The 22,127-nt window shown below is 33.9% G+C and overlaps 1 protein-coding gene across 1 annotated transcript; it reads right to left on the reverse strand.

Moving 5' to 3' along the window:
- Nucleotides 1-990: 990 nt before the first annotated feature.
- LOC147075584 (protein TAPT1 homolog) lies at nucleotides 991-21,637 on the reverse strand. The gene is made up of 9 exons (XM_085941891.1): nucleotides 21,420-21,637; nucleotides 18,304-18,568; nucleotides 13,090-13,394; nucleotides 12,085-12,182; nucleotides 11,304-11,542; nucleotides 9,542-9,730; nucleotides 8,707-8,865; nucleotides 5,902-6,019; nucleotides 991-4,724 (listed from the first exon to the last, which is right to left on the reverse strand). Exons 1-9 carry the CDS (start codon nucleotides 21,598-21,600, stop codon nucleotides 4,380-4,382), a joined length of 1,899 nt encoding a protein of 632 aa, XP_085798017.1. The 5' UTR covers nucleotides 21,601-21,637; the 3' UTR covers nucleotides 991-4,379.
- Nucleotides 21,638-22,127: the final 490 nt, after the last annotated feature.

The raw sequence follows: 22,127 nt of genomic DNA on the forward strand, positions 1-22,127 counted from the left end.
GACCCTACAAGAGATAAAAATGACAAGTGTACTTACAGTGGCTTAAAGAACAAAATAACATCAACAGCATTTTTATTGGATCTAGCATTGATGTGCGACGCTCTCCAAGAATTGTCGGAACTTAGTTTGGACCTACAAAATCGCAATGTGAACCTTTACATTGCAAATCGAAAAATAAATGAACTCGTTCAAGTTTTTGAAGAAAGAAAACAGAATTTTGGACCCTATTATAAATGTGCTGCAGCTGCTATAAGCAATCTGCATTTTCGTGGAGTTTTACTTCACGAAAAAGTTTCTAAAAATGATCCTCCTATTGATCCGAAAATATTTTATTCCACGTTGAAAACGTCAATTGAAAAAAGGCTGCTAGATAATAAAGATGTTGAGTTTGCACTTTGGGCTCGCGTACTTGACCAAAAATATTGGCCTGAAGACATTGATAATCGGTTGACATTTGGAGAGATGGAAATTAGAAACATTTCGATCAGGCTACAACTAGATGAACGAGAAATGATTCGTGGATTTCGCGAATACATTCTCGAAAAGACATATTCTGAAAAACTCTTGCGTTTGGTATATGCTCTGAATTCTATTCCCATTTCTTCAAGTGAATGTGAACGGGGGTTTTCGCAAATGAATCTTATTATTACCCCAACAAGAGCTTCGTTAAACACTAAAACAGTTTCGGCACTCTTGTTCATCAAACTCGTGGGACCACCCTTGACACTTTTCGATCCTTCAAAATATGTTGATAGGTGGTTACTTAAAGGAAGACATTCGGCCTTAGACTCTAACACTAAGAAAAGGAATCGAGATGATGTATCAGACGAGAATTGGAAAAAACTTTGGAAATCACTCTAAACTTTTATTCAAGTTCATAAATAAATACATTACATATGTATTTACAATTATATTTTAAAGTTAGTCTTATTTAGTCTTATTTGTACAATATATTTCAAATATAATGTATGTATTTTATTGTTTCTGTAGCTTTGTTTTGACTAAAATAAAAAATTATCGTAAAAATCAACCTTTTTTTGTTCGCTTCGTGGCATAGCTCCTTTAAATTTCATTTAAGTGACATTTGAATATAATTTTATTTAGTAAAAAGCTTGACATGAAGTGAGTTCCGGCACCTTTTTTTTAAAAAAAAAAGCCCTGGATATATATAAATAAAGAACATGTATATATGTATATCTAACTAAGATAAGTTCTAATAATAGTGGTCAAGAAACTAGATTCTATTTATTTTCAAGGAATTCAGCATTTCTATCAATTCAGTGGCAATTCATGATATTTTTTTTAATGTGAGGGTGAGTTACGTGTACATAATTTATAAATAGAATCTGTCTATTTACAATGATCCTTATAGATTCTATGATTGGTGGAATTTAGGTTATCACCATGTGTTTGTACTTCTTCATTTTTCAGGAAGGAAAAACACACAAATGACAACTCATACACCACCAAATATTTAATAAACAACAGTGGAAGTTGCAAGCGATAGTCATAGACTTTTTTTCCATTAATCGGATATGAAAAAATAAATAATGTTTTAGCGCAGTGATTGTAATGATATTTACAATAGATCGAAGCATTTATGAAACAATAACTACAGCGTCGCACGTCTACGTAAAATATATTAAGAAATTCTATAAGTAATAATAATTTCTTGATATAAACCACACAAAAAATATATAATAATGTATTGAATATTAAAAATATATTTTTATTTTAAGCTCAAAATGACTTTTTGGTTTAAATAAATAATAAATAATAAATTATTATATATTAAATATTAATATCGTCCAATAATACTTTGTAAGACCATTATAAAAAAAATGTTAAGGGCATTCACGATATAATAATATATGGGAAATAAAAAAATATGTAGGTATCAGTGGAGTGCGGTGAAGTTTGTTCGTGGGGATGTCATTGAAAAACTCCATAATTATATTATATCTACCTACTATCGACACACAATCTGAACACAAACAAATCATACGTACGAGTGAGAAAGTATTCAGCACGCTTATATCTCCGCAATATGTGTTAGAGTAAGATAGAATTTCTACGGCTGAATTAAATATTTTTTGTACGCGTCGCCAGTAAAAATATTGATTTGAATTATATTCATTTAAAAACAGCGAGCACGTGTTGCTGAAATCTATTATTTTTGTGTTAAATATAAAGTTAGTGGTAATTATTTTTAGTTAATTTAGTAGAAAATATGACAAGCAACACGATGGTATAACGTTTCATAGTTAAGTTAATAGTAATAAAATTGAGGTTCTACTGTGCGTTATACGGAAGAAACACGACTTCATTTTGCCAAAAAATACCCACTCTCATTATATTATTACTCTTGAGTTCCTAAGCCATTAATTTCAACATTGAAAATGATGTTTATTAGGTGACATTGGATTAGATTAGATTTATTTACATGACATAATTTTTATTTTGAATTTTATGGCAACCCGTGGAACAAGAGTGTGCCGTGTTGCGGATCACTTGCTCTATAAAAATATGTTTAAATTACATAGAACCATTAAAATAAATCTAGTTAAATAAAATACACCAACTGATTGCACAGTAAATAATATGTAATATTATTAGTATTACTTCATACTATTCCATGTTATTTAAATGAGTATTAATGGGCATGCTCCGCATCTACAGCATCTATCGACCGCACGCCACTGATATACATAATTATTGGCATAAATCCAAAAAAAAAAATACAGTAATTTACGAAAGAAATTAATCCAGAGTAGAATTTAGATTGAAATCATTAAGAGAGGAGTGCAACGAAGTTAAATATAATACAATTCAGTGGTTTTCATACTTTTTCGATTTTCGATCACGGTTAGTAGGTAAGTATGTAAAAATTCTGTCATGACATCCTAAATTTTTTTTATCTTTATTTCCCTACTTTTTCCTTGTCCAAAATCGAGGTGGAGAATTTTTTGTACTTTCTTCGAAATTTTTTTTACTCAGTTCTGTTTGCTTTTCTGCCCAAAATAAATATCGAACAACAAGCTGAAAAAGTCTGTACAACAGACTTGGGAGTTACTTAGGTACGGCAAACAGTTTGAAAACCACTGCAATATATATTATATTTATTTGCTCGATTTGGTCAAATTACACATACACGTTTGCCAAGCAGTGTTGCCAACCGAACTATAATTATAGTATTTGTACTATAATTTTCGTCCGCGTACCATGTACGATATTAAACAGGACGTATAGTATGTCCAAAATACGATAATTTTGAATATAGCAAAAAATATGCAAAAAGTACCAAAATTTTGATAATTCTATATCATTAATTGGTGCTAAGTACTATAATTTCACAACATAAGAAAATGTGATGAACCTGGACAAAATATGCTCGAAAAATATAAAAAAAGGCCTTGACTTTGGTTTGAAATGAAATTTCTTGAATTCGGTAGTAAGTGTTGTAAGTCGGAAGATGTACCTAAATGAAAAAGAGTCTCCGAATTTTTAAAATTCTCCATTATTTTTTTTTGTGAGAAGCAAAAAACCTATACTTTTTCAACATATGACAATGCGTACTATAATTTTTGCCGAAATACTTGAATAAATAATTTGGACTGCACACTATAATTCGGTGACGAAAAGATGGCAACACTGTAGCCAAGTCACATTCTCACGTTGATCATTATAGACGATTGTTCATCTTAAACACTGATTACACACAACGATTATGTTATCAATCGGACTGTCTGATGCTGGAGTGGAATGGAATTTTGTCGAAATTGTCTGAGCTGACTTTGACATTATTATGACCTGTACACAATGACATTATTAATGGACAACACACTCAATACAGTAGCTAGCAAGTAAATTCGTGCATAGCGATATTCGCACGTGTATAAGTAGACGTCACGCAATTTCGATTATGCGATATCACGCATCGGGAATTTATAGCAACATCACCTTTATTGCAATGGCGTTAGAACAGTGTTTCTAGTGTCAATGTTGATTTGAGCGAACCCGTTCGAACCGAACCATTCGGCAGACCCGACAACAAGTATTGGGAATTTATAGCAATATCACCTTTATTGTAATGGCGTTAGAACAGATTATGCCATTCGGCAGACCCGACAAAAAAGTGAGTGTCATTATTTTTTCCAGATGCTTCGTCTATATTAATGTCATTGCCTGTACAGACAATCGGACAGAATTGAGATTGATTGTGTAATTTGACCATAACGCGTAATTGAAAATATATATTTTAATATATTATCATATAATAGATTAATAAATAATAATTGTTTTATGGAGCAGCATTATTTTTTTATATACAAACATAATATCCATAGTACGTAATAAAAAAATAATAATAAAACCTATTTCTAACAGTCATCTTGTGATTCCTCGCCAGCGTTGACCAAATTCGGTTCGGATTCCGAACGTCTTTTGATCGGACAATCCTGCGGAAGAGGCTCATCGATAACCGGTGACGGCGTAGGACTACATACTCCCGAATTGACCTTCATCTCTCGCCACGCCCTTTCAATGTCAGGAACGCTTCTACTGACGGAAGACATGTCCTGGAATAAATCGTCGGCGGGCGGCTGATCGACCGGCTCCCGCTTTATCTCAGCCAGTAGTTGCTCATTCAAGCAAACCCCGTTTAAGTCTACTGCGCTGTTTGAGAAAATGGCTGCCGGGCCTGTCATGGTCTCTTGTAAAGGCACCTGTTGATCAGATAAAATTCAGTATCAGTATTCAGTGTGGATTGATGCCTTGCCAGTTCCACTATGTCCTGTTATATGACTAATTCTGTGAATTTGTTTGTGATATTGTTTACTTATGACTTTTCTTTTTCGAGAAAATGTTTTACTTATTTATTGTTTTACTATTGCCATTTGATTATATATTTATATAGTGGACAATTTTATTTATGCTATATGTATCGTAAAAATTTTTTTTTACCATGTCCGATCCTAAGATCATAAATACAGTAAAACCTCGGTAACCCGATAATTCGAAATTCGTCGTAATTCGAAATTTTCAGGAAAAAAAAGTCCCTTGAACATTATTTTCATATAAAACCATACCTTTAATTCGAATTTCGTAATTCGAAATTATTTCAGAGTCCTGGCATATAAAAATATTCAATAAATTGTAATGAAGTACACTATTTTTCATGAGCCAGTCATTTTTTGTTTTTACGAGAAATGGATGTTACCCACTTGCTCAACCCATTAGGTCCACATTCTTACTCCAAACACACGTGAGAAACAATATGAAGGGTACACGGCAAAAACGGGCTCATCGACAAAATGATAATTGTGCAGGAGAGCAAAAAGAAGAATGAAATCGTTATTGGTTGGAAAATGAGTTAAATATTAGGTAAAAGAATTTATATACTTATTGATTTCTCATTTATTTTGAAATATAATAAAAGTGAAAAAAAAGTAATAAAAACTCATCCTACGTTTTTGTGCAGTTTCATACACAATGAGCTAATTTGTTGCCTTGAGTACGCTTTCTTCTCCCTTCATTTATGAAGCAATGAAATCGATTTCAGTAGTACCATTCTTGAGCACTTGAACACAAATCTCAAAAAAGAAAAAATGCAATGAGCCTGTTTTTGCCATGTACCCTTCATATGTGTATTTGCTAGACCCAGGATTCGAACCTGGGGCCCACGACATTATAAGCCGATGTATTAGCCACTTGGCCACCGTAACAGTAAAATATAATAATTAGCTAATAATTTGTCCATATTGATAATTTCCCTACAATCCCTCGATTGAAAACCACAGTTGAAGGAATAGAAAATGCAAAAAACACCTTTTTTTCAAGTCATAATTGCAGATTGATTTAATAAATTGAATATCGTATTAAAAGTGAAAAATCATTTCTTACATCTTGCTGCTTGGTGTTTGAGCTTGGTTTACTTCCAGCGTTGTCTGGTTGCCTTCCTGGAATCCAATTTCCAGGTCGAGAAGGACTCGTGGCTGTATCTCTACTGACAAAGGCCTCTCTAAAAAAATATGAAAACAAAATTTGATATCTTTGTATAATTACTACATAGTATTTCAATACATAATATATTCTGTTTGGTAGATTGGTATGGATACAGTAAAGTAAAAAAAACATTTAATGAAAAAACTAAGCTGGCTCGCGCATCTACACTCGTCTCGTCTGCGACGCAGCCATTAATCAAACCTTGTAGGAATTGCGCACTCATGTTATAGTCGACTGGGCACATAGATACCTAGCGACAGTGATGCGAGCGACATCTCGAAATGTCAAAGTCGTCAATGCACAAAAATGTCATGAGACACCGAAACAGTGATTATTATGTATTGGTATCGTAGAAATCTTTTGGAGTGGTCTCTCCTTGTGTAATCATAATATATACAATCAATCTTTGAACGCGGATACGTTAAAGTTCCCACCACCACCCGTCATATATGCACAGCCGTGGATATGCACGGCCGCTTTCTATGACGCTTTAAACGTGTCTGAAAGGAATGATTTTAAGTGCTCATTCCGTCCCGAGACGGAGCCGCACGGGACTGATGCTGCAATCATGCACCATAGGGCTTAAAGAAGAAAGTTAAGAAAGAATTTTTTTAGTTTTTGGACTGGCTCTGCTGTCCGCTGACGTTAAGCGCCCTGTGTGCCCGCATACTGAGTGTCACGAATTGAAATGGATGAGTCTACAGAGGAGTCGGGACTATCCCGATTCCCATACGACATTGCAAATTTCTCGAATGCCGCAAAGTTGGCCTCGGTTGCTATCATCGGAGATACGACGACCGGCGCATTTGACGTTTGAATTATAAATGGCCTACTTGTAGCATGTGCGCATGCGTAACTGCAACATGGCGTACGAGTGACATGCAATGCGAGTCGCATGAAATTTGTTGCTAGCGACAACAAATATTTGTTTCAAAGATGTTGCATTCCAGCAGTGTGCGAAGGTCCATTAGATAACGTGTGTTGCAGGTCAGACAAGTTTAGATGTGCAAGCTGGGTTACGACTATAAGGAACGACATGGTTTATGCTTTCATGCCGTGTATAAATTTTTTGGACTAAGATGCCAAACACAAATTACAATATTTATTTGTCTTTATTTATCTATATGTCTGTTTATAATGCATGAGAGAAAATATATTATATAAATGTATAGGAGACAGCTAGACAGTGAGAAGACTTATTACAAGGGATAGGGTGAGAGAAAACATACACGTAAATGCAATTTCTAAATATAAAAATAAACTGACACACAAATAAAGAAATTGTTTATTTTAATCGGGTCGTGAAAGAACACAAATGATCGGGTAGATACTCTCATAATAGTTCGACAGATGCTTACAGTGTAGGACTAGCATATCGCCACATCCAAGAATTTAATAACAGTCAGTATAATTTTATTTTAAACTCCAATGTTACCTTTCTAATCATGGTGATTTTTTATAAATTAAAGAAACACATAGCACACAGGTTTCGAATCTTACGAGTTGCAACACAGTTTAATAATAAATATAAAATAAAATATTGCATGTGAATGATCAGTCTTTTCATTGTAACGAATGGGAATAATGTATATTATGATATGAGGTGTCTGGAAACAAAAGCGGCAGTTTTTAAAAATCGATAGAAACAAAAACGGCAATATTCTGGTGGCAGCTGGTGAACAATTCCATTTTTCTTTTTATCGATTTTTAAAAACTGCCGTCTTTGTTTCCAGACACCTCATATTATTAACATAACATAATGAAAGGTATTCGGAAAACCGGCCTGCAATTTCTCTTCAAATAACCAGTAAATTAATTTATTAAGAAGTAGATCATATATTTTACCACGTTTTTCTTAGCTCGTATTCTTGTTTGTCCGGTGGTTGTTAATCCAGTACAAATCTTGCAATCGATTTTTAACTAACTTCTCGACTAGCTCTCATTTGAAACTTTTAGAATATATCAGAACACGATGCCATTGCATTCTTTTAATACTTTTAGCCATCTTTAAGTAGAATTGAATTCATTTTCAGTTAATTCTGTTTTGTATGAAAAATTATTTCGGAAGAAATCCGTATTCCAATCCACTATTATTGGTTGCTAAGGGGATGGTCCTAGCAACTAAATTATTAATATATACGTGCGTTACTATGGAAATCAAAATGACATTTCAGTATTCTATATTTGTTTGTTGCAAAATAGCAAAAAAAATGATTTGTTGAGAATTGCCTTATTTGTCCTAAATTATTAATACATAGAATTGTCAAGTTTATATGATTCAACAGAAAATTTAAAAACTTGGTATATAAAAAGTTCTTTTTATCTTGTAATTATTTATGTTTTATTTAGAAACTATAATAGAACCATCATATCTTGGCAATGATATTATAGCGCTGTATGCAGTGTTACGGACTATAGCAAGGGTTGGGGGCATAAGCTTATTCCAGAAAGTGCGGGGGGTCCGTAGATCCCCAGATAACCGTTATGACATCTGTCGCCAATATAGTAAGGCTATAGTCACTTTCTTAATTCACAAATCATTTGAAATCTAATACCTACCAACATAAGCTATTTTGATTGCAGAATTTCAGGATCAATAAATTTAATGAAATCTCGGGATTGCAAACTCTAGAACCCAACACCAGAATGTGATGATTTTTTTATAATCCTATTTTAATCATTTTTATGTAAATTACGACTTACTTTTTGGGAGCGTTAATCGGGCTTGTAAGGTTTGCATGCCTGTCAGTCTGGTGCTGGGCAATCAAGTCGCAGGCTTTTCCCAAAATGACAATGGACACCAGAATCCTCAACGACATCAGGCAAAGGTAGCCTACCACTACAAGAATCAGTGGTGCGATACTAAAACAAAATAGGTATGCTAACATAATACATTTATTTAAAACCTAAAGCGCATACTTCAGAGAAACGGCAAATAATTTTCAACTATAGGTACGACGAAATTTCAGATTCGCTGCCAATCGGAGAGCGAAAGTCAAGCTGTGAACACGTCAATTTGTTTTGTGATGGCGTCAGGGGAATGAATTCTTAAATCGTGTAAAGATTACTAAAAAATGTTACCCATTTACTTGAAAAAGAAAACATGTCAATGAATATATTATTATTATTACTAATAGAACAATAAACATAACATTAAATGGACAAATGTTGAATTTTTATGATAAATTATGTTTTGTTCTGCACGCGTCATTCGCACAATCTTCGCGTCGCGTAGTCACAATCGTTTTAGACCGTGCCTCAGCTGAAGTATAGCCTTACAAGTACAAAAATAAAGATAAATAAAATTTTTCATTTTTTTATTCAAGACTGGACAATATTATTATTGTCGTTGATCTATTAAAACCGCCAATGTGACAATTAAGTATGTTATAATAGTTTTTTTTGCCCCGGATAGTTCTCAATGTTATATCATTATCATCATCAGCCGGGGTCGATCCACTCTTCTAAGTCAATAGTTCTTTGCTCTTTTATTTTTGCAACTTCAAAACTAATATGCGTTCAAAACAGTAATAGTTACCCGTCAAACTTCATGGCCTGGAGAATAACTCTGGTAATAACGACTCCTAAGGGTAGAGGGATGAATCCCATCCGACGAGCGACGAGATCTGAATGGTCGGAAAATGCGTACTTCTGCCGAGTTTGCGCCATGTCATACGCCAGACTAAGAGTATACTCGCGATACACACTGAAAGGTATTTCGTTGAACCTGAAAATAGATAGTATCATATAAAATAGAGATTCACCACCGTGACTAAATTAAATGTGTAATCAACAAAAGTTTATAAATTATGGAATACTAATTATCAAGCAAACCCTCAATCAATTGAAAGAAGATACAAAAAAGTACGACCAATATATAGCGACCAACGTAGTCCCATGCGTAAAGCACCGACTTCTCATCCAAGGACTTCGGATTCGATTCCCGATGATGCCACAATGCATCCATGTGATTTTCTCAAAACCTGGGTGTATCTGTGATTCTTTCAGTTTTTTTTGTTTTGTGATTTTACCGAGGCTTTGACTGCGACTTGCTGTCATATCGCCTCTTCTCTTCTAGAAGGGGATCCGTCGACCAGGTCCTCACTCCTATTCTGTTAAATAGCTTTATAATTATTTTGCCTAGCTCTTCCGTCTTTCTTTCTTTCTTCTTTAGACGCCAGTGTTTTATGCACCAGAATCGCTACTCCTACTTATCCATCCCCTCTGTATTTTCGATACATCGTGTAATCATTGAATTTCAGATAGTCTAATTCAGACCTCAGCCAAGTCTCTGAGATTAATGCTATTGTTATTTTTTGCCTTATTGAGTAAAGTTATAGAACTTTACTCAATAAGGCAATCTTTTTTTGCTTCATACTTCTGGCATTCCATTGTAAAATCCTAATTTGTTTTTTCTTATCCATTTTGTTGCAGAACCTCCCCTAGAATTTCTCCTAAATTTCCTTCTTTGAAGTTTTTGCATACCCAGTCCACTGCTTTAATTATTAGTTGTTTAATGATCCGCTGCCAGTCTCCCCCTTTCAGCAAGACTTTCATAATTTCTCCTATCGCATTAACCTCTGTCTTGCCCTTTGCTTATTTTTTGTAGGCTTTACGCTACTACTTGTAGCTGTTATTGTTGAGCCTGAAGCTTCTACCACCACTTCTTCTTTCTTTTTGTTTTCCTTTATTTTTTGAATTATTTCGCTTTCATCTCTTCCCACGATTTTTTTCTGTTTTAATATGTCAGCAAAGCTGTTACTTAACATTTCTTTCACTGTTGCTAAAAGGTTCCAAGTGTTTGTCCTTGGCGATACAAAAGAAACAATGAGGGAGCTTAGAATACTACTTCATTGTTGGGTTTGTTTTCTCAATGATGAACACTTAGAACCTTGTAGTATTAGGCTCGCATACTGTCATTACGCCTCATAGGCTCTTGTAGTGTTAAAAGTTAAAAAAAGAATCCAATTATTAGAGAAGTAATGTTTTGATGGACTCCCGCAATGGGTGATTGGTAATTGTTATATTTATGATGAATTGTATTTAGGTTTCTAGAATTGAAACAACGTGCTCAACTGTCAAGATGAAAAAGTGAAGTAATTTATTTCCTTTCATGGACAACATAAGTCAACAAGCTTACACCTCGACATCATAGATGGCATTAGTGGTGACATGGTATTTTAAGCATATTTCAACAGTAATGTAACATGTCTGTTGATAAAATTCCGGGTCCGATAATGTTCGGGGCTTATAGACTAGGGGGGGGGGGATGTAATATTCAGTGTTCATAGAAAAATTACCTTGTAATAAAAGCATGTTTGATCCAGTCGATGATGACTTCAAAGCCTAAAACCATAATACAGTCTGGAACCAAAACCCAAAACCTTTCCTCTTTCCAGGAATATTCTTTCATTGTTTGTAGAACTACGATGAAGAGCAAAACAAACAGTTGAAGTCTTTCTCTGACATCACTACAGGATACTTGAAAGAGATTGTTCTTATCGAATTTTTTGAAAACACTGCCTTTCAACTCGACAAACTGGAAAATAAAGAATTAAGTATATAACACTCAAAGTATTCAAAATTCCACAAATTTTGCTTTAATCAAAGCTAACAATTGCAAACAGGTACAGCAATCCAAGGTCAGTGCTAACCCATCATCCAAACACACTCACTCCATTCCTTTCTCTGGGCCCTTATGTTGTAACTTGCGAGTTGAAGTCGCCCGGTCGACATGACGTTATATGACATCATTGTGACGTACTACTGGAGTGATAATAGCATTCGAAAAATTAATGCTACTCAAATACTGGCGTTATTCATTGTCCCCATACACAAATAGGTGTTTCAGCATAATAATATCTATGGTGAGCCGTGTGCTTGGGCGGCTTGCCTCGATGCGTGTATTGAGGTTACGTCACAATTACGTCATGTCGTCGGGTGACTTCATGTCACAAGTTATAACATAAGGCCCCTGCGGTCATTCACAGATACAATCCACTGCTTTTAACATAACTTTTAGAACTATACAGTAATGAGTAATGACCAAATATATTACAATATAATCAAATTATTACTTACATTATTTGACATTACTATGATTAGTAACGATTTATTATTGGAGTTGAAGGCAACGTTTAATGTGGTCGCTTGAAATAATACCAACAAACTGTGAAAAACTATAAATGGGAGTTAAGGAATCTACGTATTAAAAGTAAAATAAATAACACAACATGAAATCAAAGTCCAAAAAATCCTATGATTTACTCCGATTAATCATAGGGATTAAGGGTGTAAGAAAAGACCAAGAAGAAAACACTACTTTCTTTTAAGCCTCAGTCAGTGGTTCTATAGCATCTTCAATCACGAAAAATCGGCAAAAATCGCAGCACTTTGGGCCCTCATCTTGTAAAGTACAGGTCGCTACCAAAAAGGATTAGTCAAAAATACTAGTTATGAGATAATTGAACTTTAATTTTTATGCCATACAAATAAAATAGTTAAGGCTATACCTCAGTTGAGGCATGGTCTAAAAAGATCGTCTTTTTTCAATAAAATTTATCTCACTGTCGCTTTCAGGTAGTAATGTATCTTTCTTTCCTTCTTTTCTTTTGACCATGTCCGATCCTAATAAGATCATATGGGCCTGTACAGTGTGCAGGTTTGTATTACCAGATTTTTGTTTTTACGAGACATGGATGTTAACCACTTGATCAACCTATTAAGTCGATACTTTGACTCCAAACACAAATTGAAAAACAATATGCGTATTTGCCAGACCCAGGATTCGAACTTGAGACCCACGACATTATAAGCTGACGCATAAGCCGCTCGGCCATTGTGGGCGTATTTTTAGCGGTAGCAATGTATACTAAATTAAAATGACTAAACATAATTTAGACCATACACCACTAACCATCCACATGTGGTTGCCACACGCTAAGGACTGCATATCTCGTAAGTACTGTTTGCATATTTTAGTTTTTCTAACCAAATGACACAAATTATGAAATTTGATAAAAGAATTCATACTCATTCAACTGAGTCTAAGGATATAACTTATAGAGCGTCAGTTTCAAAGGATACAGACATAGACAAGAGCGAATAACAGATGTGGGATCAGCCCCAAATGCTGTCTTCTTCTGTCTTTAGGCTCTGTCGCCGTCCAAAAAAGGGCATCGATGGTGTCCTGACCGAACGCAGAGAACAGCCTGTCTCCCACCTCCAGCATATTGTAGAAGATGTACAGCTTCATCACACTCTGACTCTTCACCAGATGATACATCATGTTGGTGTCAATGTAGCACATTAGTATGCTGCATATTATCAGGAGGAATCCTTTCAGAAGATCACAAATTTCTGCGGGCTTTAAAAGGCCTCTACTGTGAAGTCTAAAAAATAATAGAAACATACAAATTTATCAAACATTATTTACCGTTGAAACTTGATAGGAAACCAGTATAATACTCTGAGGTTGGGGTAAAACCATAAATAATATATCATCCAGTGGTGAGGGGTGGAGGTAGGCTGTTAAGATCTGACATAAATAGTGCACATTAAATTTTGTCAATTAAACGTATTTGTTTCCATTGAAGTAAGACCACAATGTGTAGATAGTGTTTATTCATTTTAAAGCCCTACCTAACACAAGCCACAGTAGATAATAGTCAAAAAATATCCGTTTATCTATTAAATATCTAAAATTATGCCATTAAACAATACATCATTTTATATACTTTATAGATAGAAGAATATTTTTGTCGATTATGGTTTGGTGAGGCAGGACTTAATGAATTTAAAAAAAACTACCCAACACCATCAATATGTAATCTTAAATCAACGAAAACTGAAAAAGTGTGCACTATTTTTTGTATAGCATACCTATCTAAACTATTATGGTTTAGGCAGGGTTTAATTGAATTTAAAAAAACTAACCAGGACCATCTACAAATTATAATCTTAGTTGAATGAAAATAAATAAATATGACTGACAAAGTTTAGTGTGCACTATTTATATTGAATCTTAACACCTACCTCAACGCCACTGATATCATCAATCTATCTTGTAAAATTCATAAATATGTTTTTTGTTGTAAGTACCTACCTATATCCACAACAACATCATAAAATCATGTCACCTTATACCAGGAATCTTTGTTTAGATTTAATTATTTTTCATTTTTAATATTTAAAAATTCGATTTTAACAAAATGTTTAGGATTTACGTGGTTTACAAGATACAACGATAATACGTCGATTTTTGTCAAAAATTATTTCTAAATACCTACCATTTGATAGCGTTTTTTTCGCAACTTTAAACTGTAAAAAGTAAACATGAAACATTGCATATATAAAATACAACCAATTTCATATTGAGCATAAATTGATTTAGGGGTGTTTTTTAGTCATCCCCATTTTTAAATTTTGATTATTTTCAAAATATGATCTCCTGTGTTTTCCCCAAACACCACATAATATAATATACCAGTGGCAAACGGTGGAGGTAGGCTGTTAAGTTCTGACATAAATAGTGCACCCTAAACTTTGTCAATTATACATATCGTTACCTTAGTATTAAAACCTCGTAAGTCGCATAAGCGTTGGACTATAAAGCCGTGGGTCCCAGGTTCGAATCCTGGGTCTGGCAAGTACACATATTGTTTTTTCAATTTGTGTGTGTCAGGGTATGGACCTAATAGGTTGAGCAAGTGGCTGACATCCATTTCTCGTAAAAAACAAAATCTGTCAATATAAACCTCCACTCTGTGGAGGCCCATACGATCCTATCAGGATCGGAAATGGTCGGGGGGGGGGAAGTCTGTTTGAGAAGAATGTTGAGGGGCAGGAAAAAACGTAATAAAAACAATATTTTAAACACTTCTCTAATCGATGAATCTGCTAACACTGGTTGTGAAATACGAGGTTTTAATTCCATGTTTGAAACCACGAGAGTTAAGAGTTTTTAAAATTTGTCAATAGATGGACAGCATACTAGTAGTATAGAGAACCGAGGTTTTGATATAATTTAAAATGTTTTTTTGTTTAAATTTTGTCAAACAAACTTCATTTTTCCATAATATTGGATTTATGACGTCTTAATAGTAAGGTGACGATATTTGTTTTCATTTAACTAAGAATATAAATAATTGCAGATAGATGGTGTTGGATAGTTTTTAAAATTCAATTAAGCCCTGCGTAAACCAAGCCATAAAAGACAATAGACAAAAATTAATCGTCTATCTATAAAATATCTCAAATTATGCTATCTATTTTATAGAGAGAAGAATATTTTTTATCTATTCACAATCAACATTATCTGGACCCGTTTCAAATTTTGATTGGGCAAGGAACTTGGCAAAACTAGTTTAAGTGACAATAATTTAGAAATGTAAAATTACGACTAAATAATGTTTCATTACAGTGTACTAATTAATATAATAGCACCTTGATAATAATTTTATTCTCAATTAAGTAAATGTAATTAATATCAGTGTGATAACAAAGGTGGAAAATGTTATCATTATCGTTGTTGTCGTTAATTTCTACTACAAGGTGAAAACAATTCATTCGCTATCAATTTTACACTAAAATATCTAAAACCAGACGTATGTAGTAAGAGAAATCTTTAATATAGAATTGTATTAAGAGTTTTTTTTAGTAATACATATAATAAGAAAGAGAAAATAGAATATCCCGAATACAAAATTTGTGTAAAAAACAATTGATATGAAATTTTATCAATGATCCAAGAACGATTTGGTTACACAGCATATTGATGACCCAGTATTGAACAATAACATGTCAAAAATTCGACATATCGCTATATTGGTATGAAAATACTCGTAAAAATGAGCTCTTGTCGGTTTTGTACAGAAACAATTCGAAAGGAATAATTTAGATACCTTAAGAGCCAAAAAACATATATGAAATTTTGCAAACTTTAGAACAAAACCAGTTTTGTACAGTTCCATTACGAATTGTACCCATTTAAAACTGGCGATTGACCATATTTTTCAATTTAGAATAGATGAATTCTGACATGTATCCTTTTAAAACTTCACAAATCTTGTGTATTGTAAAATATTCAAAATATTAAAACATGATTATCTCAAAACTATGGTTTTTGAGTTGTTACTGTTTAATACTCGGTCATCAATATACATGCTAGTTCTAAGCAATACCAGTGGCACAAACTCGATACTAAGCAATTATATAATGTATAATAAAACTGACAATTTTCAAAGCATAATATTATATAATATGTATACCTGATGCAATTACAAATTGATTTCTATCTTCAAGCGATGAAATTACAATGAGAGAAACTAATGACATCTTTAAATAGTAGGGAGTAATAGCGATTCAGAAGTTTTTACACTAGTTTATAAATCATGTATATTATCACATGTTGTAAACTATCACAATTTACCAAGTAAATAAACGATAAGCAGAATATCGTCTCTGTTCTGGCAGAACACACTAACTGGAGAATACTAGTTTTGAGTAATTTGACTTTGAAGTTGTTAAAATGTTTGAAATGGTCTATCATGTGAGTTTATTAAGTAATCGTAAAAAGGATGACTTTAAAATAAAGACTGTTTATTTATTAAGATGGTTTCCAGACGGTAAAGTTTGAAATAAGGAACATTTTGGTATAACCAATGACATTAATATGGACGAAACATCTAGAAAATAAAATGACACTCACTTTGTGTCGGGTCTGCCGGATGGCGAAATTCATATTTTAATATCGGTATCCTACGCTCAAATGAACATTCTGCTTGCAAGCGGTCTGGCGACACCGCTGGGTCTGCCCATACAAAATTTCTGACTGTCAGGTTTCGACTCCACCGTTATTATTGTGTTACATAATGCCAATGTGCCTAGTAAAAATTGTAAAAAAAATCTACTAAACACTCCAAGAAAGATGGGATATCACTTTTCATGTGTTAGTATTATTTATAAAATGCCATTTTAAGATATTGATGAATGTTTATTCAATGCAATAGAATGACAGAAACTATTGGACAGTCGCCTGTGATGCGCTGCGCTCACTTGCGTCTAATCTCCGAGAAGTCGTAAGTAACCAAAAATCTGTTTCTAACACAATGAGTCATGACACTAATACGCCATTACAATAAAGGTTATATTACTATAAATTCTCGAAGCTTGTATCGCATAATGGAAATGGATACGTCATATGGTCACGTGACATCTACCTATACATCTGTGAATGACTTTCATGCACAATTTCTCGTGCGCGCCGGTATGAAGTGAGTTGTCCATTTAATATGTCATTGGGTATAACTAACTCAATATGTCATTTTTTCGAATTAGTGTCTTCTGCCAGAACAGTGACGATATGTTATTTACTGTTGTAGGTATCAGTGGCGAAGGGCGGAGGTAGGCTATTAAGATCCGACATAAATAGTGCACATTAAATTTTGTCAGTCATACATATTTGTTTTCATTGTCTTAGGAGCGCGATGCAGAACCAATCTTAGATATGTAAGTCGCTAAGATTGGCGTATAAGTTAAGACGCAGATTTCCGTTACTAAGATTGCGTCACTTATAGTATCCATACATAACCATCTGTCTTGGATGGTTCTGCATCGCGCTCTAAGACTACAAATTGTAGATAGTGTTGGTTAGTTTTTAAAATTAAACTAACCCCTGCGTAAACAAAGCCATAATAGATAGTGATCGAAAAATATTCGTCAATCAATAAAATATCTAAAATTATGTCACTAAACGATACATAATTTTAGATATTTTATAGGTAGAAAAATATTTTTTATTTATTATGGTTTGGTTAGGCAGGGCATAGTGAATTTTAAAAAACTATCCACCACCACCTGCAATATGTATTCTTAATTTAACCAAAACAAATTAAATATGATTGATGAAATTAAAATGTGCACTATTTTTGTCAGATAGCCCATAGCATACCTAAACCATTATAATTAAATTTAGGCAGGGTTCAATTGAATTTTAAAAACTAACCAGCACCATCTGCAATTTTTATTCTTAGTTCAATGAAAACAAACAAGTATGACTGACAAAGTTTAGTGTGCACTATTTATGCATTTGGACAGCCTACCTCCACCCCTCGCTACATTGATCAATGATAAATTGACAAATTTGTATTATCATTGTTTGCATGTTATAATTGTTTACCTTGCCTTCAGCTGACAGGCAGTTTTTGCCAATAAGCAATATTGTTAAGTCATGTTAGCTACGGTACCCGTGTGATTATGAATTACAGTTGTTAAATATATCCCAATGTAAAGGAAACTTACCCAAAACATTTAAGTACGGGTCTGCTGATTAAAGACCATAGAGCCATAGTAAATCTCAGTGGCAAAAAGGTATAGACAAACAAGAAGGAATCTGTGCATTGGAAGAATCCATAGGCCATAAACTTCTCCAGTTCTTGTGGGATTTTCATAAACGAGTAAACTTTCTCGCGGCGCGCTGAGAATCTTTCCTCGTCGTGTTCCAGCAAATAACCACGCGTCAATTCCACTCCCAAGAAGGCCCATAGTGATGGATTCTTCTCTTGAACTGAAATATAATTTAGATTTCATTTTATTTAAGTATTTAAAAAACACGGTAAATATACTATATTACACCACATTGTAAAATACACATTTATCATTGCACTTTGCTAACGTATCATGAGGAATGCCTTTTTTGTCAAGAGAAATGCAGTCATAAAAATGAAAACCAAACCAAACCTAATCTAATCCAAACATAACGTAATTAAATCCAGTGGCGAAGGGTGGAGGTAGGCTGTTAAGATCCACCATAAACAGTGCACATTAAACTTTTTCAGACATACATATTTGTTTTCATTGAAATAATACTACAATTTACAGATAGTGTTGGTTAGTTTTTTAAATTCAATTAAGCCCTGAGAACCAAGCCATAATAGATAATAGTCAAAAAATACATGGCTATCTATATAATATCTAAAATTATGCAATTAAATCACACATAACTTATAAATAGAATAATATAAATAAATAGAATAATATTTTTTATTTATTATAGTTTGGTTTAGTCAGGGCTTAATGAATTAAAAAAAATAACCAACAATATGTGTAATATGTATTTTTAATCCAACGAAAACAAATAACTATGAATGAAAAAGTATCCACAATTTTGTCGTATTGCCCAAATTAGACCAAAACTATTATGGTTTCGTTTAGGCATGGTTTGATTGATTTTTAAAAACTAACTAACACCATCTGTTAATTGTAGTCTTAGTTCAATAAAAACAAATACATATTACTAAAAAAGTTTAGTGTGCACTATCTATAGCGAATCTTAACAGCCTACCTCCACCCTTCGCCACTGATTAAATCTAACCTAAAAATACGTCTTTTCTGCCTGTTCTAGTAATTTTTAGTATGAAAATGCATCAAAATAATAATTATTTTACATAAGTATTTAATAAATATTAAAACAAAAATCATCTCCCCTCGACAGAAAATGTATTCCGCATAATGCTCTCTAATTGGGGTAAACTTTACTGTTTTCGTAATGATAGTGCCGCAATGAGGATTAATCATTTTTTTTTGCGGATACAGTTTATTCCCTGTAGACAATTATATTAAATACCTTTTTCTGTCGGCGGAGATGCTTTTCGATCGAATAATTGTTAATTTAAAGTTTGTTATTTTCATACAATTCGATGCATCATTATCACATACTAAGGTTGGGTTAGCTTAGATTAGATTGTGGTAGATTAGGTTAGGTTGGGTTTGGTCTAAAAAAAAAGTTATAAAAGGTCATGCGGTCATCTGCGGCACCATTTCCTTTATTTTATACTAACAATGTCGTGTAATACGTCTTATTCACCAAAAAAGGCATAAAAGTAAATTAATCATGAATTTTGATGGCACCCATACTTAATATACTTAAGCCGACTCGCACATCACAACTCGCCTTGTGTGCCTGACGGCCATAAATCAAAACTTCTGAGACCGCCGACGAATGTTGCATGCTACAACCTCGCACATCTGCCTAGCGGCAAACGTCAAACGCGAAAAAGGAGAAGTCTCTCGTCTGCTATTTTTATTGTGTTCATTGTATGAACAAACGTCAAACGCGGTGACCAACGATGAGTGAGCAATGACAGTGTAGACAGAGACAGAGACAGAAATGGCCGATGGCCGCAGGCTGTGCGCATGCGCGGAGTCGACATTTTTCGAAATCGACATGCAGGCTTTGGCCAATGCAACTCGAGGCATGTCGCATGGTCGCAGTTGCATCGGCCAATCTGCGAAGCTCCATTTGATAACGTTTGTTTCTTGGTTTACGATGACGTCACATCGACGAATTCGTCGTAAGACGCATGCGGCGAATTCTGATGTGCGAGCCCACTAAGTATTATGATTTTGATTTAGTGACATCACCTTAGTGCAAGAACCTAGTGCTCAGTGGCCAGCGGCGGCGTGCGCAACTCAAACGTGTAACCGTGTGAGAATGTTCGTAGACAGTGTCTTTTTTTGGGCATATCAGACACGGTTATATGTTTGAGTTGTACACGCCGCTGCCGTCCCGCTGCCCGTTCGTCACTGTGGCCAAGTGCTTTGAATGTCGATGGTCACATTTAAAACTCCTACATTCGGCATCTAGCTTACGTTATTTGTCATCAAAGCCATCGTAACCAATCAATAACACAATACCAGTGAGTTAAAAACATTGAAGACATTGCATTCGGCTCATTTATGAAATAAAATAAAAACGCATCAATGCTATTTCCGCATTTCACTTTCTCATACCTATTAATCTCGTGCTTTCTCAGCTTGAAGCAATTCAATAAAGCCACTTAAGACGTATCTAATACTGGGGTCTTGCTTCAATATTGAGCCAAAATGCAGTCTCCTGTCAGTTCTTGACAATGCTCAATCCAAATGTTGTTGGCTATTAATAAGTACCTAAGTATGTGTGTATGATTGGATACTATAATAAGAATTATTAACACCACGATAAAAAAATACGACGATACGAAATAGTTCATACCAGTGCTCGAACACATCTTATTTCGTGCAATTATTCGTAATTGTTGTTGAGTTGTTCCATATTAGGGCAATTGATTTCACAGATAAATATCAAAAAACTTTACAGGTATTATTTGTAATATAACGTTTATACGTTAGATATTTTTCATTTTAATACCTTTACTTATTGGTTTATAAAGAATCCATGTCAATTATAAATCAAAACATTGCACTCGTGTTGACATATTGTGTCGGCAAATATAATGTAATGGCACTTTAAGTAAAATAAGAGGGACACAAAAGCTTAACTGATAAGTCTAATCTAAATAAAGGTTGTATATCTATATTCAGTCATTGAAAATGAATGTTTTATCTATGATTTCAATTCGAAAATTGTGCATCCTAACCTTTGGGTTTCGTATCTTTCGTTTCGCCCCCTAGGGCATCGTCGCGCGTGGGTGTCTTCATATCGAAAAAGTTAGGATAGTCTTCCTGTTTATAATCATTACTGTAATGCACTTTCGCAATATTTCTAAATCTAAGTTTCTTTTCTGCCGGAACGGCAAAAACATCTCTACTCTCTGACATGTCAGATTTCAGATTTTTGTCTCCACTCTCCAGCTGATAGTTTGGGAAACGTTCTGTTGCCAGACCTTAAAATATTTTGTTATTATTCCAAGATGAATACCGCAAAAAGGGGTGAAATTAATTAAAATTATATCACCTACTTCTGACATAAAAATAACTATCAATTGAAGAGGAGGAGTCGAATCTCTTTGCTATCAATACATAAAAAAATGTATCATGATAGATATTATAGCAATACATAACTGTATTTTATGCCAAACATTTAATAATAATAAAATTGTACTAGGTACTTAGGTAGATAGTAAGTTAAACTCTTTCATAGCTTTCATAAAATATTTATTTTATATTTATAGCAGTGAAATCTATATACCTAGCCATTGTACCTAATATGGTTAAAATTGAAAGAGATTGTACTCCTCCCAATCTTTTTGTTACGAAATATACCTAAGTTTTTTACCACTTTATCAAGCACGACTGAACAATTATCTCACTTTATAGCCTTTTATCTAAATTGATTCAGTAATACC

This window comes from Rhyacophila brunnea, unplaced genomic scaffold, assembly GCF_057557595.1.
Source record: "Rhyacophila brunnea isolate RB1 unplaced genomic scaffold, BYU_Rbru_1.0 scaffold_14, whole genome shotgun sequence".
In the NCBI taxonomy this organism is placed as follows: domain Eukaryota; kingdom Metazoa; phylum Arthropoda; class Insecta; order Trichoptera; family Rhyacophilidae; genus Rhyacophila; species Rhyacophila brunnea.

What these genes read in the sequence shown, in the direction of transcription:
- LOC147075584 (XM_085941891.1), bottom strand. Translation starts at nt 21,600, where the DNA reads ATGTCAGAGAGTAGAGATGTTTTTGCCGTTCCGGCAGAAAAGAAACTT. An exon ending in GAAAGATACGAAACCCAAAG is followed by an intron (nt 18,569 to 21,419) that starts GTTAGGATGCAC and finishes ATTATATTTCAG; the next exon opens with TTCAAGAGAAGAATCCATCA. An exon ending in CAAACACCAAGCAGCAAGAT is followed by an intron (nt 4,725 to 5,901) that starts GTAAGAAATGAT and finishes TCTGATCAACAG; the next exon opens with GTGCCTTTACAAGAGACCAT.